The sequence below is a fragment of the Stigmatopora argus genome, chromosome 3, assembly GCF_051989625.1.
Source record: "Stigmatopora argus isolate UIUO_Sarg chromosome 3, RoL_Sarg_1.0, whole genome shotgun sequence".
Lineage (NCBI taxonomy): Eukaryota > Metazoa > Chordata > Actinopteri > Syngnathiformes > Syngnathidae > Stigmatopora > Stigmatopora argus.
The window spans coordinates 20,024,985-20,052,334 of NC_135389.1; the positions used below are offsets into that span (position 1 = coordinate 20,024,985).

At 43.7% G+C, this 27,350-nt stretch overlaps 1 protein-coding gene across 3 annotated transcripts; it reads left to right on the forward strand.

Moving 5' to 3' along the window:
• On the forward strand, positions 1–27,287 carry LOC144071932 (serine/threonine-protein kinase WNK1-like). 3 transcript variants are annotated; one of them, XM_077597447.1, is made up of 28 exons: positions 1–226; positions 2,492–3,683; positions 10,530–10,702; positions 10,770–10,990; positions 12,582–12,739; positions 14,267–14,355; positions 14,458–14,677; positions 14,764–14,865; positions 14,958–15,330; positions 16,008–16,162; positions 16,414–16,497; positions 16,756–16,791; positions 17,570–17,722; positions 18,964–19,037; positions 19,112–19,271; positions 19,352–19,468; positions 19,548–19,661; positions 19,887–19,935; positions 20,028–20,141; positions 20,255–21,195; positions 21,625–21,699; positions 21,950–22,075; positions 22,174–22,507; positions 22,699–22,864; positions 22,937–23,130; positions 23,244–23,390; positions 23,838–24,085; positions 24,848–27,287. In XM_077597447.1, the coding sequence occupies exons 2-28, from the start codon at positions 2,907–2,909 to the stop codon at positions 25,208–25,210; spliced, it is 5,763 nt and encodes a 1,920-aa protein (XP_077453573.1). In that variant the 5' UTR covers positions 1–226; positions 2,492–2,906; the 3' UTR covers positions 25,211–27,287. The 3 variants fall into 3 exon arrangements, with proteins under 3 accessions (XP_077453573.1, XP_077453575.1, XP_077453574.1); XM_077597448.1 differs by lacking the exon at positions 1–226 and adding an exon at positions 429–581; XM_077597449.1 differs by lacking the exon at positions 16,756–16,791.
• Positions 27,288–27,350: the final 63 nt, after the last annotated feature.

Consider the following 27,350-nt stretch of genomic DNA (forward strand, 5'->3'; position numbering starts at 1 on the left):
GTGGCGCATGCGCAGTCAGAAACCCCCTTTTCTTTTCGTTAATGCGAAGGAACTGCGTTGCTGGAGATTTTTTTTTGGAACCCGAAAAATGTCTTAAGTTTGTCGGCTCACTGGACGCTATCCCGTCTCGTTTATTCTGATACCGACTATGTGTCCATTTTTAGACGACTTCCACCGCGAGAAGCATTTTAACGCCGGTGAATGTCGGTTGTGTTGTGGATGCGAGGTAGGTCACCCGTTTATTTACCGGCTCGTAAAACCGAATTGGAGTGTCAGTGGATATAAATAACATACTGTGAGAATGTACGCGGTGGTGTGTGATAAAAACGAAGTATTTTTGTGGTTTAAAATTCAAATAAAGCTGACGTTGAATCAAATTGTGGTGAAGGGGGCGGGTCTAGCTTTTCGGCCCATCTGCAAGACCCGCCTAGCTAATGGTTAGCACGCTAAGCTAGGTGAAGTGACGCTAGTTGTCGCCGACTGCCTACCCGCCTGGTAGCTTTCCAGCCGGCATTGCCTCGGCCGAGTGTGCCCGGCCCGCCATGGTAGTCGCTCAGGGATGGAAACTGGACCCCGAACCGGTAACGCAATGGATTTAAATATATTTCTACTACATTTACATTCGCCAATTTGGTCGCGTGGACGGGCGAACGGCGGGGGGCATCCTGTTTAAAAAACGCGACGTGACGTTTTCGGTTAGGCCGCCGGGTGAGACGAGATTAGCTTCACGGAGCTAACTAGCTGCTAAGAAGCTAACAAAGAGCCGGTTGCTCCTTCTGGCTTTGTGCCGTTGAACATGTTACCGCTTAAGGAGCGGTCGGCGTCATATAAAGAGCCAGGGAAAACGTCGGTACGGCAGACGAGTGGCAAGTAGGTCAAATGTCAATAGTAGCACGCATCAAAATTAATCCGCCGCGACTGTTTATTATTGTGCTTTTCGGACGTGCGCACGTCCATCAACGCCCCGTTCTGTTAGTGTTGTATCGTACGCTTCTCACACGGTAGGCTGTGGATGACTTACTTAGCTAAATCGATATTTATTGACTGCATTTTAAATGCGTGCCAAACTAAGGTCCGAAATGGCCGTGGTGGTAGTTGGACTGATATATACATCTAAACTATCTCTAGTCTTCGTTTCCCTCCTCTCCTGCACCATTTGGCGTTATCGTTAACTGTTCTTAAGCGATTAATGCAATGTGATAATCTTAATTACACCTTCCCTCGTTTGAGATCTGAACAGATGACCTACGAGCAGCTGTCAGTGTTTTAAACGTGCGCTGACAAATGGTCGAGATTAGGAAGGTGCTCCTGCAATCTGTTGTATTTGACTTTTCTTCACAGTTAGTCTACATGCATGCCATTTCAAATAAATGTCTGTTTTAATCAATTATTCAACTGTAGGAAAGTCCTCTTGGCATACTCAAACAATTTAAAGAGATGCGTAAATTAAATCCCAACGTGTTCTTTATAAGTAAACTTTCTGAGAGGAATTTATTTACGCTACTTCATTAACATAAATTAAGTTAAAATCTCGTATCTTTTGGGTATGTGTATGGGTGGTTGAAGCAAGTTTTCAGTCTGTATATAAGTGCTGTAAGGAAAAATACAAAGTCTTTAATTGATAAAAGTGTAAAATGAAAAGCGTGTTTTGGATACACGAGAATTGCAAGGAGAAATTAAGATGTGTTACAATTTTCACATTATGGGGGCAAAGGACATAAATGTGCAAATCATAGAGCAAAATGACTATTGAAGACGTAAATAATCAGTGTGTAAATGATTGAAAACAGCTGCTTTTATCTCCATTTGACTTGTTACTATCGGTTTCACAATACTGTTATGATACATAGGGAAAACTTTGTTGCTGACCCGATTATAAAACAAAGCAAATGATGTGCTACGTACTTAAACTTTGTTTCTGCTATCTTAATACTAACACATGATCCACAATGCCGTAGATGGGTTAAGGATTAACACCTATAATTATGTTGTAAAACTTTAGGAAACAATCTTTACTCCCACTACAACCATGATTCTAATTAACCCAATGTTTTTGTAGCTCAATCAGGGGATATTTTTAGATTGATGCCACCTAAGCACCAAATGTTAGCTAGAAAGCCAAATGTGTGGTGAGCATATGCTCCAAAATAGCCTTGTCTGACAAGAGAGTTCCACAGCAGCAGTACAAGACTATGTGACATAGTACACTACTGCTATTGCTATATTCTACTGTCATTACTTCCACCCGGAGTTGAAATCTACGGAAATAGGTTATTTATTTCAGTTCCGTTTGTCTGTGTGATGGTGCTCAAGAGTGGCTAAAGGCTAAAGGATTATCACATTTGCAAGATATTTTTGTAATATAAAATGGGATAGTTTTTTTTAATATGTTAAGAGTAGGTTTAATATTCCAGGAATCACTATTACAATTGTTGTCATGATTTTTTTTTCTCTCCAATCTGAATGAATTTTTTTCTGTTCTCTGTTGCAGTGAAATCGGACAGGAGCAAATTTGGATTATTTTGCTCAGAGGGCATTTGTAAGAAGGCTCGGCGTGTTTATTCCTCATCGAGTCCTTATGCTTGACAGAAGCTCCAGTCTTACAGAATGGGTGGTGGAGATTTAAAGAGATTTGTCGACCAAAGTCAGCACTCTGTGCTTCGCTGTGGTGTTCAAACCTTTAACAAAGGAACACCTCCCATTCACCTTATCCCGTCTAGTCACCACTTTGTGTACCAAGACGAACTTTAAGCAGCAAGGAAAGGAAATTAGTTTTTTTTTTTCTGTCCCCCCAATCCTCCCCCCATCAACCCCCAAATATTGCCAAACAAAAAGCCCCCTCGCCGACATGGAAGTCTGTTTATTTTAATTTTTCAGTTCTAGTCTTCCTGTGGTCTTTGTGTGGGATGTCGGAAAAGCCCGATGACAAAATGGTGAAATTCCTGGCTCCCCCTCCGAAGAGTGGAAACGGTCCGAGCTCCGGTTCGGACTCGATGGTCAACGAATCCCGTCCGACCGAAGTGAGGCGGCGCCATCACACCATGGAGCGCGACCGCTGCAACCCCGAACACCGCTTCTTGCGCCGCAGCGTCATCAGCGACTCCAACGCCACGGCGCTGGCGCTCCCTTTGCCCAGCAGGATCCCCATACCCGCCGTTCAGCGGAATCCTTCGCGCGAGGTCCCGGCGCAGCGCCAACAGGCCGCCGTTCACCGTGCGGCGCAGGTCGAGCCCAGCGCGCCTCGGAAAGCGGAGTCGGCCGAGACTCTGGAAAGCGGAGAGCCGAAAGACGCGGAAATCGCCAAGGCGAACGCCGTGCCTACCAAACAGGCGTCCGCCATTATTCAGGATGTCTGCGATGCAGAGTTAGCGGCGGAAACCCAGGCGACACCCGACTCGAGGCAAAGCGAGCCGGACAACTCGGCTTACGCCAAGGTGTCGCAAGAAGGCGACGGCGAGGACGAAGAAAAGGATGCCGCCAAGGCTCGGGCAGAGGCCGAGCAGAGGGAAGCGGAAAAGAAAGTGCAGGAGGACATAGAGGAGGCCGAGACCAAAGCGGTGGGAACGTCACCAGATGGGCGCTTTCTCAAGTTCGACATCGAAATTGGACGTGGCTCTTTCAAGACCGTCTACAAGGGCTTGGATACGGAGACCACTGTGGAGGTGGCTTGGTGTGAGTTGCAGGTAAGAAATGACTACAACATTTTTTTTACATTTGACACCGTTTAAAAATGATAAAAGTAGATCCATGACAAAAAAAGTCATTCAAATGAATAAGACATGTAAAGCCATTTTGCAATGGGGCGTAATTGCGAGTGGCAGCTGAGAAACGCGCACGTAAACACGACGACTTAATATTATTTTACATTTAGTGAAATATCGGGCTCGAGTGGTTAGCGTGTCGGCCTCGCAGCTCTGGGGTCCTGGGTTCAAATCCAGGTCGGTCCACCTGTGTGGAGTTTGCATGTTCTCCCTGGGCCTGTGTGGGTTTTCTCAGGGTACTCCGCTTTCCTCCCACTTTCCAAAAACATGCGCTGTGGGCTTATCGGACACTCTAAATTGCCCGATTGGTTGTCTTTTGTCTCCCTGTGCCCGGCGAATGGCTGGCCACCAATTCAGGATGAATTAAAAAAAAACCATTTGATACCTTTTGGAATGGATGAGCACACATCATCATTTCTATTGAAGTCAACAGACGTCGCATTAGCCTTCTAAGCATTTTGACTTTGGAACTTCCACTTTGAAGATTTATGCTTCTATGCTATGCTCTTTCATCCAGTGATACTTGATCTCTCTCCTCACTGCATTTTACTCACGCACATAAATCTGTATTTTATGGAGATAGCTATTAGCCGCAGGGTATTGGTCTTTGTCTACTGATGAAGTGGCAGCTTCATTGGCGGTAAGAGTGTCTTGGGATTTACGTCTGGGGATTGAGGGAGTGTTTTGATTTTTAATGGCGTTGTGCTCATAGAAGGAGGAGAGGCTATTTCATTTTTCTTCCTCGTGTTAAAAAAAATAGCATAATTGCTATAGATGACTCGGTTTTATGAAAGGAAAATAGATAACATTTTGGCAGGAAGCCAGTATCATTTCCTATGTTACCTGAGTAACATCCGCTGACATTTACCCTGAGACCGCGGTGACTTGCCTTTCCTTTTTTTATTGTTCACTGGCTGAGCAGCCTCAGAACACCTGCCATTTCCCCATTTGTGTCGTGCTTCACGCTCCCGAAATCTCTTCCCCATCTCGGCTAGGAACAGGATGTTATCTAAATTATTGTACACTGAATGTTCCTATGACAAAAGATTGCTTACACTTGAATCATTGGGAAACACTTTGGACTAGAGCTACTTGAGCATACAGTTCCACTGATAGCGTGTGATTTCTAATATTTGTACTACACTGACATGTCCACACTCCATTTCGGAAATAACGTAGAAGGTAGTACTGGACGTCAAAGACAGTGCTCCTGAAGTCATAAAAGCAATTCAAAGTCGGACGCAGTATACCGTATTTTCTCACATATGCGCCGTATTAGTCGCTAAAAAAGTGACTGAATTGAGACTACGGCTTATATGCGCACAAATTAGACTTGAGATGTACGAAACTGCAAGGTGACAAAGACAAAACGCAAGACAATGCAGCCGAACGGTCATTTATTTCACAATAGAGAAAAGATAAACAGATTAAAACTAAATAAAATTTATTTTGATGTCTATGAATGAAATTCAAGGAAAAAATCTTGCATAAAACGTATTTTGCATAAAACGTGAAAAAACTACCTTATTTGTGCCTGCCATTGCTCGCTCAGGGCGCCGCCATTTTACCTAGGGTTGACAAACTAAATCGCAACGGACACACTTCCTGGTCGTACTGCTCACGTGACTTCCTTTTTGAATTTGTTTACGTGCGGGCAACAGGCAATCCAGCAGACGATACCTCGTGCGATGACTTTTCTTAAGATTTTCCCTTCAAGTTAACACATTTCTACTCCCTATAAAAACCATGAATATGGAGGTGGAAATTGTGAATCAGGCGCCGTCTTTTACAAGACAAATTGTCAAATTCAACGATTTACAGGCAATTTTAAGTGGACGGATCATACGCGGATGGCGGCTAATACGCGAGAAAATGCAGTAATTAGTTGTAAGAAAATATGCTGGGCAGTTCAAAATAAGGAATAAAGTAGCATTGTCCAGCTGAGGCAGCTCAATGGCCGCCAGCAAAGTTTGACCCCATTCACCACATGATTTGTCGGCTTTTCCTGTCACGCTCTCCAGCCCGTCGGACCAGCGGCGGCGCATACATCAGCAGCCGTGGCTTCACATGCACACTTGGGAACAATGTGAAGATTACAGGCACGTGCCCTTCCCCCGCTACACGGCACCAGTGGCGCGCATGCGCATTTGGCTCACGGTCTGAATGCTTGTGTGAATGTAAAATGGGTCACATTCCTGACAGAAGAATCTCCTGTGTGAAGCACAGCAGGCTGACCTGCCAAGGCTTGTTTCGGCCTAGCCGTCCTCCCCTCGACATTGTTTGCGGTCTTACTCATCAATGGCCTCCGTTCAGTTTGGCTATGTTCAAGTACCCTTTTGAAATGTGTGGCTTTATCTTGGTACAGCCGGGGAAATCGGTTTGTTTGTTTTGAGGGGGTGGGGAGTGTCAATATGACACAAAATAAGTCCAAGCTGCATCTCAATTTTTTATTTTTTTTCCTCAAACATCTGCAGCGGTCGCATATTTTCAGTTGTACGTTTGGATTTGTGCACGGCTCAATTACCAGCTGTGTGTGGGATTAAGTCAGACTTATTTTTCTCTAGGTGTAAACAGAAGTAAGTCAATTGTCAATTTGTATGCGTTTGATTGCTCTTTTTGCTTAGTGGCTAAAAGGGTGTCATGAGATGGTTGGGTATTGCAGTGGTAGGTTTACCACGACATTTTAAGTGTGGCTAATCTCTCTAAAGGAATCAAAAGTGACAGAAAAATCAATAGAAAATGGACTTTGACGGTGGTAAACACCCAATCTGGTCTAAGTGGATTGGACGGCTAGCCGTCAATGAGTTAAAAAGCACTTTTTTGGTGGAAATGTTCTTAGCACCATGTTTGTTCCTGTTCTTTTAAACAGCAACGTCTTTTTATATATAGATAATATATCGTATCTTAGCGAGAGTATTTTGGGAAATAAAATATCGCGATATATCACAATTTCCACATTGTGTCGCATCCCTACTACTTAGTCCTAATAGTAGACGTAACCTGAACTTTAAGTATTGTTCACTCTTAAGGTTTTAGGCAAATTACATCATTATACATTCTGATTCGGATCAAATTTGAAAACTGGTTTTATGGTTTAGTAATCATCAGGTGTGAGTCACGTGCACACTTGCCTATTTTGAAATCAAAGCATGAAAACATGACACACTACATTCCCTTTGTCATTTCAACTTAATGGAAATGTTCCACTTGCACATGAGAAGCGAAAACCCCCTCACATGATCGTTAAAGCTGTCCCATGATCGCCCATGTTTTCCCTTTCTGACATATCCCTTGGGTATATTTCTTCAATAGATCATGTCATTTTTTAAATAGCTTTTGCTCACTGGCAAGTATTTACACTCAGTTTTTTAAGTCTTGTCTTTTAGGTCTACAAGCTCATCTCATTCGCTCATTGCCTTTAGTTCCTGTTGATGCTCTAATCAGTGATGCAAAGATAAATCTGCTTGATATGTTCCTCGGGACTTTGGTGTCAGATGGAAAGAGTAGCATAGAGGCTATGCTAAGGCAACAAGACTGACAGGTTTTGCTTCCCTTCCTCTAGCCTTTGGAATTTTCCTTAACAAACGGTCAAAGGGCAGCAGGTGTGTGAGCATTTCATGGCTTTGGTGACAGACTCCAAATGTCTACGTACAACCGACCTCCAGAGAGGGGGATGCATTTAACGCATGGAACGAACTCCGTGAACCCAAGTAGCATGTAAAGCATTTGAAAAGACATACTGGATTGGAATGTGGGAGTTGTCAACAGCCGGTTTTAAAAATGACCAACACTTATTTTGCCATAATCCATAAAAGAAACTCCCTGATGTGTTTAGATTTTATGCATCTTTTGTTCATTAAGTAGGTCAGTCTGAAAAGGAAGGAATTCAATTCTGATTCCACACAGCACTCGTCAGTCTTCGTCCATGTCCACTTCCAGTTGCTCCCTTCCCACCTGTTTCATCTCCAACTCTGCCCGAAGCCCAACATTGTGAAACTAGGAAGAGCGCCCCACGCAGGCCTGCATGCCCCAGCTGGTTGTCGCATATCTGTACTTTATTTTAAAATAATAATTACAACAAAATGTTATGATTCCCTCAGTCTATCAGTGGCAGGCCATGATTTTATATTAAATTATCAGTTATTTTGATTTCTTATTTCAAAAACTGAGAAATCGGAGTCTTTATTTAAAATGTTTAATCGATTATTTTGCTATTAGTGTTATTTTATCCATCAAATTTATAGTTAATTAGCACCATGACACATTTTGTGTTGAATTTATGTTGAAATATTATGATGAGTCTTGTAGGCCACACTTTTACTATAGCAAGTATTAATATTGTGGCCTCCCTGACCAAAAATATGATCTTGCCATGATTTTTGTTTAGCTTGTTTTTTATGACCAAAAATAGTCACGTTTCCACCTTTTCATTCTTCTGTCAATTTTGGATTGCATGATTTGTCATTTGCTGATAGTTTGACTGGCTGTTATGCTAATCTTTGACCTACTTGCCATGAGTCACCCGCACTATCGTTGCAATCTAGTAATCATTGAGCAACATATTTGTTTTATTGAAACATCAAAACACTGAATAGAAACGCAACTAACTCCAACAGCTCTATCTTAGTCCTCAGTGTCAAGCTTAGAACAAGTACCTGACACAGCCATCCCTCACCATGACCAGGGTTTTTTCTCACTTATCTATTTTTAGGGCTTGTTGGGTTATTTATGATGATCTTTGCCTGGAAGCACTTTCTGCTCTGCTTGTTGCTAACCTCCTTTTGATGGGACTCTAGAGTAGTTTTAAGTAGAACTAATAGTCTTCAATAAGTGTGATGTCATCGTGTACTGAAAAAAATCCACTTGCCCAACTTGAGTTCATTTTGGCTAGTCTCCTAATACTGCCTCATTCACAATAAGAGCTTTATAATGGGATACAATCGTGCTAAAAATGACGGCTGAATCGAGGTTACAGCTTCTATATGCACAAATTAGACTTGACATGTACAAAACTGCAAGGTGACAAAAGACGAAACGGCATTGCGCAAGATAATGCGGCTGATACGGTCATTTGTTTCAAAATAGAGATAAGATAAACAGATAAAACGCTAAACAAAATGTGTTTTGTCGTTTGTGAATGAAATTCAAGAAAAAAATAACCGTATCTTTCACAAAACTGAATGATTTTTCTGAAGATTTTCCCTTCAAAGTAACACGTTTTTTACTCCCTATTAAAAGCATAAATATGGAGGTGAAAATTGTGAATCAGAGGGAAGTCTAATACGAGAGATTGTAAAATTCATCGCTTTTTATATGCTGAGGCGCCTTATATGCCAGAAAATACGGTGCTGGCTTATTGCGATCCAGCTGTAGCCGTTTCCTTGAATTTATACTCATTATACCTTCTAGTCGTAACGCATGCTTACTTGGGGATTGAAGACATTTGGTTAATATAGATCTGTAAATGCAAACTCGGAGTAGAAATATGATCATTCACGGACTCGCTTGGAATTTGCCGGGCTTATTGTAGGAACCCTGAGTTTGACGTAGTTGTCATCACATGGTGTTCAAAATGAGAAAGGGGAACTGTATCCCTAGAAAATAATCACAGCTCAAAGTAGGTCAATGGGCCTCATACTGCCTATTGCTCAATCTGATGTGTAAATTTCATTCCTTAATTTAACATTTTGCGATACGCTTTTTTTTCTGACATTTCAAGCATTCTTATTTGAGAAAACAACCTAAAAAATACCACTTTCAAATTCCAAAGTTTTTGTTTCTTGTGCAGGTCAGAAGAGAGCTCGTTCTCTTCTCAGTAGTGGGTTGAATTTCCTGGACAGCCTGGCTAGTATCCAAACCTCCAGCGTTCGGGGGAGGTCTTTGGCACTGACGAACCAGTGGAAAATCAGTGGGGCAGCCTTTCTGGACTCGTGTTCCGCACAAAAAAAGTTCCACATGTTGAAAATGTAGGTCACGCCAGGAATTACTCAGGAAATTTGAGAAGGGTGGCGATACGCATTCCAGATTTTGGGTGGAATGCCGAGCCTCCATCCCATGGTCAATAATATTGTTAGTTCCCATTCCCATTTATGTGGTGACAAATTTACAAGCGTCACGTTGAAGCTGTAAAGCTGTTACTCACTGTATTAAAGCCATTAGCTCCTTTTTTTTTTTCTTTTCATCGCTGGTTTAGTCATGAATATTGGCCTTGGAAAACTGGGTCCACCCAAGAGGCCTTAAGCCTTATTGGGTGCTTTGCCATACTAAGCTTTTTGACGGCATTCCATCATTGTTGCTGCTTAAATAACTTGCATTCCAGTGCTTGAATTTATGACAAGAACAATTGTTGCTAATACAGGCTAGTAGGGTTATTTTTTTAAGGAGGTTTTAGTTCTTGTACATTATCCCCCAGTTCTTAGATGTCTTTTGCAACCACGCTCATTTTGGTTTGTTTGGAATCCAAGAAACAACCAAAAATGCATTTTATGCCCTTTAGTTCACATTCAACCCGGATGAAGCATCTATGTTGTTGGTTTTTGTGTGCTTCGGTCAACATATAATTCAAAAAAGAATGAGGAGAATTTGGCTTTTGGGAAATATTTAAGGATGAACCCTTAACACACTTAAACATCCACCAACTGTTCTGTCTTTAATCATCAAACTTTGAATTTAACCATGCTGTTCAATTAGTAGCACTATTACTACAGTTGTGGAATGAATGAATTGTGTTCAGGGAAATATTAAGTGCTTTCCTTGTGACTCCCACAGGACCGAAAACTGTCCAAGACCGAGCGGCAGCGCTTTAAGGAAGAAGCGGGAATGTTAAAGGGACTTCAACATCCCAACATTGTCCGGTTTTACGACTCCTGGGAGGGACCCTCCAAGGGCAAGAAGTGCATTGTTCTGGTGACGGAGCTCATGACTTCTGGAACACTCAAAACGTATGTCAACTGTTTTTCCCCCCCCTCGATTTGAACATATTGTAGGTGAAGATCCCTTCTCTTCCAGGTATCTGAAGAGGTTCAAGGTGATGAAGATTAAAGTCCTCCGCAGCTGGTGTCGGCAGATCCTCAAGGGGCTCCATTTCCTCCACACCCGTGCACCTCCCATCATTCACCGCGACCTGAAGTGCGACAACATTTTCATCACGGGTCCGACAGGATCCGTAAAGATTGGAGACCTCGGGCTGGCTACCTTAAAACGTGCATCCTTTGCCAAGAGTGTCATAGGTATGACGCCCAACATTTTTTTTTTTTGCCTACCATTGCCCGTCTTGCCGCGGAATGAGTTCTGTTTCTGGGGTCAGGAAACGTTTTCTACTGAAAAATGGTGTATGATGGTGTGGTCTTATGACTTGATGACCTTTTGGGGTTTTTGTTGACCGTGTGGTTCAAAAACAGACCACAGAGTTTCAGCTGTCTCTCAAACCACAGCTCAAATGGAGGCCAGTTACTGTGGTAATCTTTAGGTAGATCACCACAGGGATTTCACTCTTGCCCATTCAAGTATTGGTCATTGTACAGAATACTTTGTTCATCCAAAATAGCTTTTTTTTCAGGCACCTACTGAATGTAAGTAGCGCCTAGTCCTTTTCCTTCTCTTCAAAAAATTAATACTATAATAGTTGTTATGCCTTCTTGCAGGCGTACCTGGCCATGGCTAGAGGTATGGCCGTTACCTCTGTCTTAGACTGACTGACTGACTGACTGACTGACTTGACTGGTCTTGTTCTGTGGTTTTGGAAATATGTGGTCTGTTTGCTAATCAGGCACATCAAGTTTAACAAATCTATTGGTTTGCCTCAACAGGTTTTTTTTTTGTGTTTTCACCCCCCAAATAGTGCATTGTCTTTTAAAGATTTTCCAGGACTGCCAATTGTTGTTCTCTTTCATTCGTACTCCAGGGAGCTCTCTCCCACTTTCTCTCTTGTTAGCTTTTTGCTTAAAATGTAGGCTCTAGCTACAACTGCCCCATTCTGCTGTTTGGAATAAATAGGGTACTGCTGGTCAATGAAGAAAAGTATGAACTGTTATGGGCCTGGTAAGTCTTGACAGTGTGTTGGAACACACATCAATTTAAAGCCAAAAAATGGTATTTGATGAAACCGATGAGTTTTTCTGTGTATGACCTGAGATTGGCTGAGAGTAAACTGTTGATAAACAGGAGCTGATGCTCAGTGATCCACGCCGAGGAGGTATTAACTAGCTATGAGAGATGCCTCTCAACCTTGACCACAAAATAACGTGGTTTATATGTAGGTTAAGGAGAGCGGGTAAGTTGGACTTGTAAAAAAGGTAAGTGTTTAATCAAGCACAAAGGGTGTGTGGTTTGAAGGTAAGCTCTTAGAAGAGGTCATTTCCATAGCTCGTTGCGTTGCTCTGACACCATTGACAGAGTTGAATTATCACACATAGCATTATCAACATCCTCTTTTAAAATGTTTGTTCAAATTTGGCAGTTCATTGCCGCTTTGGCCAGGCGTGGTGTCGTGCTCATCAGCTACTTGTGACACTCTAGTTGAAAATTGAAGGTCCTACACAGACAAACATGTGCCCTCTACTCTGCTGTCTAACTGAGTTGAGCTTTTCCCCCCTTTTTTGTTTTTCTCTCCTTTTTTGCCTTCCCCCTTTCTTCTCTTCTCTCCCTTTCAACTTCCACCTCGCAGGGTTCCTCTCCAGGAGATATGGCCGGGCCCGTCACTCTTCTCATCCTCCTGTTCCTCAACCCCTCGCGGGTTCGGGGGCCAGAGAAGGGGCAGTGGGTTGCGAAGCCCACGCTGTCAGTAAGGAAGAGAGTTCTGAATAGTTGTTTTGATTTAAGGTACCCCTGAGTTCATGGCGCCTGAGATGTATGAGGAGAAGTACGACGAGTCAGTGGATGTGTATGCCTTTGGAATGTGCATGCTGGAGATGGCCACCTCAGAGTACCCTTACTCAGAGTGCCAGAATGCTGCACAGATCTACCGCAGAGTGACCAGCGTAAGTCTTCTCTTGATCCACCTTGTGTCCTCCGCCTTCTTCATGTGCCAAGGAGTCCAAAAGCCCATTCTTGAATCATTGTGTCCACAACCAAGATTAATCACCATATTTTCTCGCGTATACGCTGTATTTGTCGCTAAAAAAAATGATGACTGAATCGAGGGTATGGCTTATATGCGCATAAATTAGACTTGACATGCACGAAATTGGAAGGTGACAAAGACGAAACGCCATAACGCAAGACAATGCGGCCGATACGGTCATTTATTTCAAAATAGAGAAAAGATAAACCGATAAAATGCTAAACAAAATTAATTTTGACGTCTATGAATGAAATTCAAGAAAAAACTAAACTCATTTAATTGTACCCGCCATTGCTCGCTCAGGGCGCCGCCATCATACGGACAAACTTCCTGGTTGTACTGCTCACTTGACTGACTTTTTGAATTTCAAAGTAACAATTTGTACTCCATATTAAAACCATGACTATGGAGCGACTATATTGTGAATCAGGGTGCATCTTATACTAGAGAAATTGTACAATTCAACGATTTTAAGGCACTTTTAAGGGTAGGGCTTATACGCGGAGGCGACTAATATGCGAGAAAATACGGTATATAAATTGGAATCTTGCATTTGATTTCAAAGTGTGTATCAACATGAATCAACAGTCCGCAGTTTTAAAACCCAAACTTGTACATGTTCTACTGCCACCAACAACAAGCCCAGTGCCCGACAGCGACTACATTGGTATGTGTGATGTGTAATGTCGGCGAACAGAATATTATGTGGCTTTCGAGAGATCGTTAAAAAAAATCCCTAAAACAGCCTTTTATTTTTAGCATTGCTGGCTGTGAATGAGTTAGTTGTGACCCAGTTTCAATACACATTCAGGCTTCTGCCATCTTAGAAGAGGCTGAACAATCACTGTTTTATGCACCAAGTTATCTTCCAGTAACGGACAATGAATTGAAGATCTCATATTTCTATCATGCATCAGTCCCATGATTCATACGTATGAGGTTACAACAGTGCCAGAACTGGGGAATGTATTCTAGATTGGCATCTGTAAACTATGCATGGCACTTTTCAAATAAATTCCGAGTGAAACTTGTGCAAGTGTTGAGCTATAAGCTGACAGGCTCCACAAAAAAAGCCAGTTTAAATGGCTTTAGGCAACCAAACTTAGTCACCGGCAAAACAATGTATGATTGTGTTGTTGCGCAGACATTTAGGTGGAGTCACGTGTACTAGTGTTACATTTGTCTCCCCTGAGGAGACTACTCATTGTTCTTGAAGCTCTCTCGTTCATAGCTTTAGAGTTGAGCTTTATTTTATAAACTCGGGACACTTTTCTGCTGCGGTGCTTTAAGTTACACTTAATTATGGTGCTATCAATTGATGTTTATGGCCAAGATAATTATGTTTGAGTACAAGTGTGTAAAAAGACATGGTCCATCCTCCGAAATAGTAGCATGCTCATTGAAGGGAAAAACATTCTCATTCAGTGTTCTGTGTTTTCTGTAGGGGGTGAAACCAGGGAGCTTTGACAAGGTGGCCATTCCTGAGGTGAAGGAGATCATCGAGGGATGTATTCGTCAGAACAAAGATGAGAGGTGTCACATTTCAAGAAGAGCTCAAACCGTTTAGAAAGGACAAACACTCTGAATACGCTCCACGTAAATTGTTAAACATTTTTTTCCCCTTCATATTTTCAGGTACTCAATCAAGGACCTTCTGAACCACGCCTTCTTTCAAGAAGATACGGGTGTGCGGGTGGAATTGGCCGAAGAGGATGATGGAGAGATGGAAGCGATTAAGTTGTGGCTAAGAATTGAGGACATCAAGAAGCTTAAAGGAAAGTATAAAGACAACGAAGCCATCGAGTTTTCCTTCGACCTTAACAAGGACGTCCCGGATGACGTGGCTCAGGAAATGGTGAGTTGGACCTTTTTCCCCCTCAAACAAATGGAATTCACTTGATCGTGGCTCATCGGGTTAGCGGCCTGTGTTTGCGTTTACAGGTTGACTCTGGGTATGTTTGCGATGGTGACCACAAGACTATTGCCAAGGCCATCAAGGACAGAGTGTCCCTCATCAGCCGCAAGAGAGCACAACGACAGCAAGTATGGCCTTAAAACCTTTTAGTTGTTTTAATACCTCTTTTCTCATCTCCCGTGAAAATGATAATACTTTTTGATGCCGATTGCTTTCACAGGTCAGAGAAGATCAGGAAAAGAGAATCATTGAAGAAGAGCAACAGGGTCCGATACAAACGACACCACAACCAAGTCAGCCGCCCAACAAAGAGCCTCCTCTGTCCCAGTCGGTGCCACAACCTGCCACCTATGTTCCTCCCCCACAAGTCAACCAACACACCACGCCCATGCCAACTCAGCCTGCATCTCAGCAGAGCCTTCCAAACTCTACCTATAATACTTCTCAACCATCCCAGCTGACCAGCTTGACGCAAGGCGTCTCTTACGTCCCCCAATCGACTGGGCCGGTCCCAATTCATGTTCAGAATTTGGCCACCACTCAGCAGGAGTTAGAGGAACCTGAGGCTGAACATCATCAGCACGGTGTTGGAGGTGCGTATTCGGAAACTACTGGGGGGATTGATGTACCCTAAACTAATCGCTCCCTTCTAGCAACAACTGTGGCTGGATAGCGTGACTAAATGTGGTGCAATCCACTGGTATAAGTCAATAATCCTCCCCCACGTGGCAGTCAATAAAGTATCATTATCACTAAAAGAGGATGAGGTTTAATCATGTGACTCAGAGCAAGAAAATCGAAAAGTAAACAAAATGCTAACTGCTCATTTAATATGAAACTCAGTGTTAAAAGGGGTACATTTTACAGGGTTTCCCTCAGCTGTAGAGAAGCCACACCGGTGGCCTACCATGTTTTGGGGAAAAATAAATAAAAATCTTAACAGCACATATCATGCAATTATAACTTGCGTTAGAAGTATTATATTATTACTAGTGTTAATAATACTTAAACATTGTGTTTTAAAAAGGTACAGTCTGATATGAAAGAAAAGCCTGTCTGCCCACAAGGTTTATAAAGCCCGGGTGCTGTTACCTGTTGAACTCATTCACGGCACTTTCATTATGAATGAATGAATGACTTGTATTGCAGTGCACATCATTACTGCGAGGGCATTCAATTCATACCGTGACCTAAAATTGAGGCCACCATTGTCCCACCAGGAATTAACATGTCTCTCCCACCCCCCAACCCCCACCCCAATCTGTGACAGTCCCACTCATGGGTGACAGAGCATGTGGTTCCGAAGTTCAGCCCGCTCAGCCCGGAATGTCCTACTGCGCCCCTCCCAGTCAACAGCTTCAGCCCCAAGTGCCGTGCCCTCAGACCCAAAATGAACAAATGCAGCAGCAGCAGCATGTGTCAGCGGTGAGTCATTTTCCAAATCGGCCCGGTTCCGCCGACGATGAATCAGAACCACCGATCCATATCTATTTGCGTATTCCGCTCCAGTTTTCTCCCACGTGGACGGAGCGGCTGCTAAATCAGTGTTCCGCACCTGTTCAACCAGCTGCGTGTCACCATGCACTGGCATGAATATCAATCTTGAGCCCATTCCCTTGAGTGGTCTTATTTTGACTTTGAAGTCATGCTATTCTTTTCTCTCTTTTGTGTTAAAGGTTCAACCCCAGATGCCAGGTGTCCAGGCTGAACTCATTCCCACAGTTCCCAGCAAGCACTCTGTCCCCGTGGTACCCCAGCAGGTACGAGCAAGCTTATAACAACACCGTAGAGTGCCCTCGTTTCAGGAAATGAACTAGTAGCTAGGTCTATAACAAACACAGCATTACTCTGACAATAAGTCGTCATGTTCACATGTGCTAAATGCGTCCATTTAATTATGGCCTAGTCTGCACTTGCGGTGGCAGCGATGAAGCGGGTTCCAAATCCTCATTTCCTTTTTCTTTCTCCATTATTCAATTTTCCCACTCTTACCCTGTCTTATGTTTTGTTTCTTATAGTATGGAGTATACTACCAACCATCACTTCCCCCTAAGGTACATAAAATGTCCCATTTTTCTTTCCTCTTTTTTTCTATTTCTGTGGGTACATTTGAATGCATCTGAATCCCAAAATTGAATGAAAATGCGCCCTTAAAAAACTCAATCAGGTCTCACTGGTTGACATTTTTAAATATTTTGTGCCTTTTAGGTTTTTCAGAAAGTTTAAAAAATTCACAGGCTCTTTATGAAAGTAGATCAAGACATTTTTGGTATACTTGAAAATATATACATCTGTTGAATGTTAAACATCGTTGATGGACTAGAGGTACACTGATCACAATTCTCTGGCCGATCATGAATTTTCAAAAAACCCTTTTGCCTATCTCCAATTTACCATTCCAATGAATCCGGTCAGGTTTATCTAAAAAAAAAAGTGTAATGAGACAAGTTTTTCTAACTGTATATGCAGTATTGCTTAGAAATAATTGAAAAAAGAAAAAACATTTCTTTCAAAACGACTCATTTCTGGCCCTGGTAATGGGGCCTTCTAGGGGTCGCAAAAAAATAAGGAACACATGACAAGAGTAAACATTATATTACAGTGTGAAAATACCCAACATGCTTGTTTTAATGACCACAAATGTCCGCGTGATTAGCATAAATCAGCCTTGATCGATCAGTGTACCTTCATCAAAATACAGGTACGGTTAAAAAAAAATACAACAGCAAAAAAACGGTAAGTAGGGTAAATGTGGCCACAATTGTAAAGAAATCAAGATTTCAGAATTTAGCCCTGAGTAACTGACTTGTCCATATATTTTGGTCCTTACAGATTCCCACCCAGCAAGGAGTAATGCCTGCATCCTCTCAATCATCGCCTCCACCACCACAACTGCAACAACAGCAGCAGCAGCAGCCAGAGAACAACGCACCCCATCAAGTCTCCTCTTTACCACAGGCACCGGCTGGAACGCAATCATTACAGGTGAGAACATTGACATTATGCATTCATACATTCATGTATTCCACTCACCCCCCCCCCTTTTCCTGCAAACGTTTCACACTCTCACACTCGTTATCATGTGTCTGTGATGCTCATTTCCATGGCTCTCCTCTTTGATCTTGTTCTTGTTTGTCATTTCCGCATGCTGCTCGCTTCCGGTATGACTGTTAGTCTTGGGCAGGTAGTCCAAATTCTTTTATCCTCTCTCCACCACCCAACGCCGAGCATCTATTCTTCCTCTATCAGGCGTCTTGCCTCTCTGTGCTGCAGGTACTCGGCGCGTCAAATCCGTTTTTTTTTTTTTTGTGGTTAGGTATTAGTAGTTTTGGTGTGGTGAAAACAATGTTTTACTCCTTTGATGGCCATCAGTGTTCAATTTATTTGAAGAATTACATTTCTATTGCCATCAATGGCACCAAAGATTGATTCATAGTCAAGCCGTAATGGAAATGAATTGCAACAATAAAACAACAGCCAAGTACAAACACAAACAAAGTATATTTGAAGAGGGCTGAAGATAAATCAAATTATCATTTAAGCAGGAATACATTTAAGGCTTATATGCGAAAAATTACGGTACATATAAATTTCCAATCGTGAAGAGTTGGTTTAAATCATGTGTCAAAGTGGCGGCCCTGGGGCCAAATCTGGCCCGTCGCAATATTTTGCATGGCCCGGGAAAGTAAATCAAGAGTGCCGACTTTTTGTTTTAGGATCAAATTAAAATGAAGAGTATACATGTATATTAAATTTCCTGATTTCCCCCCTTTTAAATCAATAATTGTCATTTTTTAATCCATTTTTTCTGTGTTTTTAGTTCAAAAATCATTTTGTAAAATCTAAAAATATATTTAAAAAAAAAGGTCAAATAAACATTGTTTTACATCTATAAAAAACTGAATATTCAGGGCATTTAATCCAGTTCTTTTAATCAATTTATATTAAAAAAAAATCTAAATATATCTAAAATGGTCCGGCCCGCATGAAATCAAATTGACCTTAAAGCGGCCCGCGAACCAACCCGAGTCTGACACCCTTGGTTTAAATGAAAAGTACCCTCTCTAAGTATCACAATAAAGATTAAACTACAGGGACGGACGAAGTCATAACATCATAAATGTCACAAGTCCGATTCCCTGCAATAACAGGACAGCAGTTGCCAAAACAAAAGCTCACACTTTAATAGGAAAATGAGCTTTAAAACAAGTGGTGTTCTGTTTCAGGCCTCTGCCACTCAGTCAACACCAGCCGAGCAGTCGTCAGTGGCGACCTCTCTGGTGCCGCCGCCCGTGGAAAGGTGAGCGGCGGCGTCTTTCGAATTGACGCCGTTCATCTTGCACATTTCACTCACGGATATTCCCCTTCTCCCAGCTGTTTGTCAGATGCGGCGGCAGGTCTGAGTGACGGCAACGAGGGCACGACGTCAGGAGGCCGCCACGAAGGCCGCTCGCTCAAGCGCTACCAGCGACGGTCCGTCCGTAGCCGCTCTCGGCACGACAAGGGTTCCAAAGCCAAGCTGAATGTTCTCAGTGTAGGCAACTCAAATCTCTTTTCCGTCCTTATTTCTTTTCTTGTGGCGGCGACGGATAGCAAAGTTAGTTTTTCCCGTAGATCTCAAACGCTGGAGATCGGGTGGCGGAGTGCCAGCTGGAAACGCACAACCGGAAGATGGTGACCTTCCGCTTTGATCTGGATGGTGATAATCCAGAAGAGATTGCACAAATCATGGTGATTTTTCACTGACTTTGTGGAGACTGCCTTTTGTTGCAAAAGCAGAAATCAAATTGAGTTTTTTTTTCTGCTTCAGGTCGAGAGCGAGTTCATCCTAGAAAGCGAGCGAGAATCCTTCATCGAGCAAGTTCGGGAAGTCATTGAAACGGCAGACGAGATAGGAGAGGGCATGAAGGAAGCCTTTCCCCAGGTCATATTATTTTACAAGTCAAACATTTAAAGGCTAGATTTGCACTTAATGCCGATATGTTCTAATATTTTTATGACTATTTTGCCCCCATGACAAAATGCCAACTGTACCTCTATAGAGCAAAACTCTGGTTGTCACTGAAAGCGACCACCCATTGTGAATCAAGCCAAAGGTTCATTTTAGTTTTATCACTAGACTCAAGAAATGATTTTTTTTTGTCCACAGATGAGTGAGCTTCAACAGCAGCCAGAGCTTTCAGTTCCCATGCTGCCTGGTACGCTGTCCTCTCACGTTCACATATACTGTAAATAGCTATTTTTCCACACCCCATTTCACCGTGAGCTTTTCCTGCGCTCATTCCCATAGGAATCTCACCAAGTACCACGGCACAAGTGGTGCATTCAGCGGGACGACGCTTCATTGTCAGCCCGGTACCAGAGTCACGTCTAAAAGAGCAGTTTTTTCTTAGCGACGAGCCAGGTATGTTGACTTGACCCTAATATACACGCTCAAAGAAATGACCACGAATGTCCAGGACCAAACTAGAAGGACCAGATCACACAAATGTAATGCAGTCTCACATTTTTATTCAGGGCCAACTATGACATCGGGCCTTTCGCTGTCTGCACCATCTGGGATCCTGCAGCAGGCTTTCGATAAAATGAGGCAGGATCAGGCAGAGCCGGGCAGCAGCATCGTTGAGCCTACCGGCGCCGACCAAGAAGCCGTCACGGGTTCATCATCGGCCGACACTCCGTGTCTTCTGGCGCCTCCCGAAACCGTAGCCGCCACCACTAGTGGCGGTTTCCCCGCCATTGGGCTGGTATCCACCGCCACTGCTCCACCCCACCCTCCGAAAGGAAGAGTTTCTCCTCCAACAGTAACTAGCCTGTCCCAAAGTCCCGCTCCCGTCGCAAGTGACCCCGTCCCGCTGGCCCACGCTCCCCTCGAAACCGGCTCCTCGCAGATGCCGCCCGCCGGTAACGTCCCCGCCTCCTCTTCCTCCGTTTCTGCCCCAGCCGTGCAGACATCCGTCCCCGCGGCGCCCCCTTCCCAACTGAGCGCCAATACGGGCGCTTTAGCTGCTTCCGAGCCACAAGCTTTTAACAATGCCGGTACATCTTCTCAAGCTATGAATTCATCCCCACAAGCGTCTCAGCACGCGGGCTCCCAGGGTCAGTCTGTGGCCAATCAGAACCAGTCTCCAGCAGTGGAGAACGAGGGCGCCGAGGTTCAGAGCAAAGCAGCGGGCCGAGACGACATCCACGCCCTGGACAAAAAGCTGCGATCGCTTTTTAAAGACCAGAGTACCAGTTCCTCGAGCGCATCAGTGGATCCCAGTCAGAACACCGGGACCTCCTCCCCTCCCACCGGAACATCCTCCCCGCCGCCCGGCGCCGCTCTGGTGCCTCCCTCCAATCTCCCTCTCACTTCTGGGGTACAAGGCGTCCCTTCGCTGTCGACAACCACTCCAGGACAGGGTTTGACGCCCGCTGGGCACGCCCAAACCCCTCCGTCTAAACCTAGGGCACAGGTTGGTAATGATCGATTTACAAAAATGACAAGGTTTTTGGTTTGTGAATTGAATAGAACAGCAAGTGTGCTTTGAGGACCAAATATTTCCTAGTTTTGGAATGAGTGCCCTATGAAGTCAAAGTTCAGTTGTGTTTAACTTAAAAGTACAATATACATGTGTACATTTAAAATGGTTTTGTTTTCGAAAACCTTTTCAGAAACGATTTGTATTTTGTGTACTCATGATTATTTAACTAGATGTTTTGCAAAGGATGTTAGTTCAATTTTGCTCATTCTGTTGGTACTTGGTGAGTGTTTTTGGAGCTGGTACATGTTAAGTGTTTGACATTTTAATTTTTTTGTAAATTTATATTATACCAAAAGACATTGTCCGTCCCCCTACACTCTATTGTATTTTATGACAAAAAACATTGTCCCTCCTTTGTAGACTTTGCCTACTGGGTTTGACCAAGCTCCTATGCTGCCATTGGACACTTTGCCGCCATTCCCTGGACCAAATCAAGTGAGCTATTATACTGTTTTTGTCTGAGACTTTCAATTCTTGCATGTGTATTTGTGGTAAAAGTAAGTGACAGCACCTTACCACCTTCATGTAAAGTACTTGGGCATGTAAATACGAATAACTGGTATTGTAGTAGTGGCTTTTATCTACCTTTTCCTCCACTACACATTAGAAAATTGAAATACTGTGTTTCTTCAATTCTTTAATAAGATTGTTGGTAAAACTTTTTTTTTACTATTTGACCCAACAGTCGCAACAGCAGCCTCTGGGTAATTTGGATGCCCAGCTGAGAAGAGCTTTGAGCCCAGAGACTGTCCAAGCATCCAACCTTGTCCAGGCTCCTCCCACCGCAGGGTTAACTGTCGGTCGTTTCCAAGTAGGTCTGGTGTTTGGGACGCTGATGATCTTAACTCACGGACAATAGACATGGATGGCACGGAAATACGCTCATTCAACCATTGTTTCCTCACGCAGGTGTCTATTGCTCCCGAGGGTGCGTCCGGCAGTTTAGCAGATCCTTCCGGCGTCGTCTCCTCCTCCTCTCTGACACCCTCCTCGACCTCCACCTCCTCCTCGTCCTCATCTTCCTCACCCCCCTCGAGCCCGGAAAATACGCTCCACCGTTCGTCCGTGCTGTCTACGGCGGCGTGCGAAACGGACCATAGCGACGTCAGAGTCGTGCCGGTTCCCCTCTCTTCTGCTAGCCAAACCCCCGCCGTAGCCATCGGACGCTTCCAGGTTTCCACCACCGCCGACGTCAGTTCGGGGCAAACGTCGCCCTCTAAAGTGGGCTGCTTTTCAGTCACAGGTGTGTAGCACATTCTTTATTCACTGCCAGGACTGGTTTTTAATAGTAAACCATTTTCATGATGAAAGTTGACACATACTTTTGGATTTTTTTTATTTACCGTATTTTCTCGCATATAAGCCGCCTCCCCGTTTAAGCCGTACCCTTAAAACTGTCTTACATGGAACATTAACGTGATTGTTTCCCCTCAGTGACATCGGAGACAGATTCCAGCCTATCACACAGTCACAGCATCCAAAACGGACCGTCCACGTCGGACCCTCACAAAAGCCACACGCCTTACAGCAGCGACAACGACGACGATTCTGGCACGGAGGACGAAGCATTGCAGAAGGAAGTCAGTCGTCTCAGAGAACGGTATGTGGCATCTTCAGTGTCCCGAATGGGCAAAAAAGCTTGTCACTTCATCCTTGCGAATGAACTTTCCAGACACATGCTGGAGGTCCAAGCCCTGCAAACCCGCCAGAAAGAGGAAATTGAGGCGCTCTTCACCCGATTGGGGAAAACGGCGCCTCCTTCCGTGCTTTCTCCGGCCGTGGCCATGGCCGGAGGTCGACGCCGGCTCAAGAGCAAAAGCCACAAATCTCCTCGCAGCGGTGGACACCCAAGCCCCGTCTTCTCTGGTAAGAAGGCGGCGCGCGGGCTACAGTGTTTGTCCAAACTCGGACAAACGTCAGAACTGACATAGGGTGTTGTTTTTCACTTCTAAATAAATCCAACTTGTCCACGTGTTTAGGATCTTCGGCCTCAGTTCAAAGCTCTGAGTCTCCCCCAAGAGAAAGTCCACCTTTGGCTGGCACAGGCCCCCAAATGCCAGCGGTCAAGTCCGTACAGGAGCTTCAATGCTCTCCATCCTTGCCGAGTCTGAGCAGTTGCTCCGCAGGTGTGTGATGTCAGAAATTCTTCACTGATTTGTCTTCAGAGATGTCAAATGTGCTCGTTCTCCGCATGGGTGTACCCATCGCAATTTTCACCAATCTGGATTTTTGCCCATCCCCATTTATTTTTTATTTTTTTATAAACCTCTTGAAATTCCAAACTAAATTGTTTTATTGTAAAACACTGAACTTTAGTTATGAGATGTTTCTTTTTAACATCACATCCAGTTCAGTACTTTTCTAGAAAAAAAAATAGATTTACAAGGTAGATAGGTTTCTTTCCAAGTGTTATGTTTTTGCAATGATTCTTTGCCTTTCAAAAATGATGAAGGAATTTGATTTAAGAAAAGAAAACTACAAAATGATATCTGTTCTCTATCTTTGTTCTGGCTCGTTTTAAGGAACATTTTCAATGTGACCCCAACCTTAAACCTCAAACCTCCTTACCACAGGTACAAGTGCGAGCACCTCCACCAATGGCTCGGGCCCATACCAGAACCACTCTCTTTCACTGACCCACACGAGCAGACCGGCTCCCGCGTTGGCCGCCACCGCCAATGCCGCCAACGCGCAGAAGTGCAAGGGTACCTTTGACGAGTACCTGCACCAACAGGCGGATACGTGGGCTAAAGACATCAGACTTTCGCAGGGCAAGAGGGCTCCTAAACCTGGAGCGCAGACGGCTACTCATGGACACGATGTAAGTACTCTTATGTATCTCGCTTTTGCACCAAGTACCTTTTTATCATATACGTCACATGTGTCAAAATGGCGGCCCGGGGGCCAAATCTGGCCCGCCACATCATTTTGTGTGGCCCGGGAAAGTAAATCATAAGTGCCGACTTTCTGTTTTAGGATCAAATTAAAATGAAGTGTATAGAAGTATATTACATTTCCTGATTTTCCCCCTTTTAAATCAATAATTGTAATTTTTTAATCCAATTTTTCTGTGTTTTTAGTTCAAAAATCATTTTGTAAAATCTAAGAATATATGAAAAAACCTAAATTAAACATTGTTTTAGATCTATAAAAAACTGAATATTCAGGGCTTTTAATCCATTTATAAAAAAAAAAAAACAAATCTAAATATTATATCTAAAATGGTCCGGCCCCTCAAATTGACGTTAAAGCGGCCCGCGAACCAAACCTTGATCTACGTGCACGATTGAACCCTCTTGGGGAGGAGGGACGGCTATCCAAAAGTGAATAACTATTTCTTATGGCAAGCGACCATTTTGGACATTAAAAAACATTGCTATTGTCAATCATTATATTTTTGTTTTCAAAATGATTATATTTTTGTTTTTAAAATGATGATAGCATTTTTGTCTATTCTTTTGAAATACACTTATATATGAATACTATGTTAATAGATTTAGTTAAAATGAGTAAAAAAAAAAAAAAGCCAAATACACTCTGGTTATGGACGTCGATTTTACACGTCCTTCCTTCCCCCCCCTAGGTGATCCCACCTGCCAACTTGGGCCGCAAGTTCTCCGCTCCCGGTTACCTCTGCCCGACCCTCCCCGCTACGCCCACGGGCGGCGGCGCCGGGCCCTCAGCCGGTCCCTCCGTCCCCCCGGGTACCCGAAAGGGCTCCCTGGGCCCGGTGGGCCAGGGCTTCGGCTACGCCCCGCCGCAGTACGGTGCCCCTCAGTGGGCAGGACCCACGGGCAACTGCCAGGGAGGCATTCTCAGCCCCGCCCAGTACCAAGCGCCCTTGACCGCCCCGGTGTCCGTGCACCAAAGCTACCACATGGGGGGCGCCGCCTCAGCCAGCCAGAAACCAGTCAGCCAGGGGGGAGCTAACTTACGGCCCACGTAGCCTCGTTTAGTCCATTTCCGAACAACCAGCTCTCTTTGTGTTTCTTTTTTTGTTTTATGACTTATAATTATTATTATAATTTCTTTTTTTTACAATTAAACGTCGTCCCCTCGCGCAGATTGAAGTCTGCCGAGGCCCCGTCGGAGGGAGCGTGCAATACACAACGAATACAGCGAGCGTCCACTCGGCCTGCCCGTAAATCTGTGAAATTGAGCCGTGACGAGCTGATGGGTCAGCCAAAGATGTCTTTGCAATGTCTTTTATTTTATATTTTTTTCTCGCGCGCTTAACGTGGCGACGGACGTCTCCCGTCCGATTCCAACGGGCCGGGCGTCAAGCGTACGCTTAAACGGCGTGCCGCTCGCGTGTCATTCCAAGCCAAAAGTGGGACGGAGGAACTTTAGTGCTCGCGAAGGTGAATTGGAAGGAGAAAGGCATGTGAGAGGGAGTCGAAAAGAACAGAAAAGAAAAGGAAAGGAAAGGAAAGGCAAGTTGAGCAGAAGAGCGACCGTGGCTTGCAATATATACTCGATGCGGAAGTCAATGCAATAACCAAGCGGAATAGAGAAGAAACTGCCCCCACACAAACACACACATACACACACACACACACACACACTTTCCCTAACTGTGGCCTTATACCCTCCAAATGTTTTTTTTGTACATAGATATTCAACATATTTATGTCTGGTGTCATTTGTGATTCTGTGTTTTTTACACTTTCGGGAGATAGAAGAGGGAAAAAAGGGGGGGGGGGAAGCATCCTGGTGTTGAGCACCGTGACGGGAAGACGATGCTGCTATAGATCACAATCCGGCCGCGGGTATTTTTTTTTTTTGTCGGTTTACACTTGAACGAATCCCACAAAAGGTCCCACGCCAAACCACCAAACTCACCAAAAGTCAAAATAGTTTCCGGTTATGTTAGTTTTCAGGCCAATCCAAGATTAACCGCTTCATTCGTGGGGTTCCCTTCTTTTCTGTGGTCTTTTTGGTTTATTTTGTACGCATCTATTTAATAAACAAAAGTGTTCTTTATGGACCTGTATTCAGCCATCAAATTTTGATGTTGTCTCACTGTAATTAATAAAAGGTTGTTAAACAACCTGTAGTTAAAGGAAATATACAAAAAAGTGCAATTGCAGGGTTATTATTTCTCTCCTTTTCATCCTGCTGTAATATGAAGCTCTTTTCGCTTAACCCCCATTTTCATTTTTCTTTTATTGTACATACTGTTAGCTTCATGTGCTCTATCTGCTTTTTATTTTAATTTTTTTTTATTACTCTTGACACCGTGACTAGAGAACGCACTCGCACTCTAAACCTGGAAAACGTGAGGAACATTTTAGTGCCTTGCATCCTCATTTTTGGGAAGATATTCGAGCACGATTCCATATTCTCTCTCGTATTTAAGTATTACCTTACTGCACAGCGAGGGTTTGGCTTTCATTTCCGTGAACGTCCCGTTTCCCACCCTCCCGTACGCAATGTGAACGCAGCGCGATCAATGTAGACGTTTGAAAAAAGTCTCCTGATTTTTCACTGCTTTTTGGCTGGCTTTTGTTTTTTTTTTGTGGATTTCTCTCAAAACCATTTCACAGAGGCGCTCCAGTAGCTTGCTGGTAGTTTGGACGACTAGTTAAAACTTCTCTAGAGAAAAAAATAAGTTCCTGCAATGCAGAATATGCAAAGTTTTATAGGGATGGAGGGTCGGTCGGTGGAGTCACTCGCACGCTGAATTGAGGACGTGGCTCGACTTTTGAGGGTCTTGGGCGTGTCCTTTGTTTTAACCCCCCTTTGTTCGTATCTGCCAAAGTCACAGGCACAAGTGGAAAAGCGGCGTATGTAATCCAATGTGTGTTTTCTGCATGCCGGCCGGCAGCCACTGTACAGCACAAGCTTGATTTAAAAAAAAAAATTCAAAAGAACACAAAAAATTCCAAATGACGTGAGGCTACTGACACAATTCTACTGCTTTCCGTATTGACTTCTTGTGATTCGGTGTCTGGTTTTTGTGTATGTTTTTCACATTGTACAAAATGTAAAAACAAATTAAAAAATATCAGTTAAATTGCAAAGAGTGTGAGCTTGTGCTTTTGTTTTCAAGGCTTTTTAGGACGTTCATAGCGTTTGTGATAGTA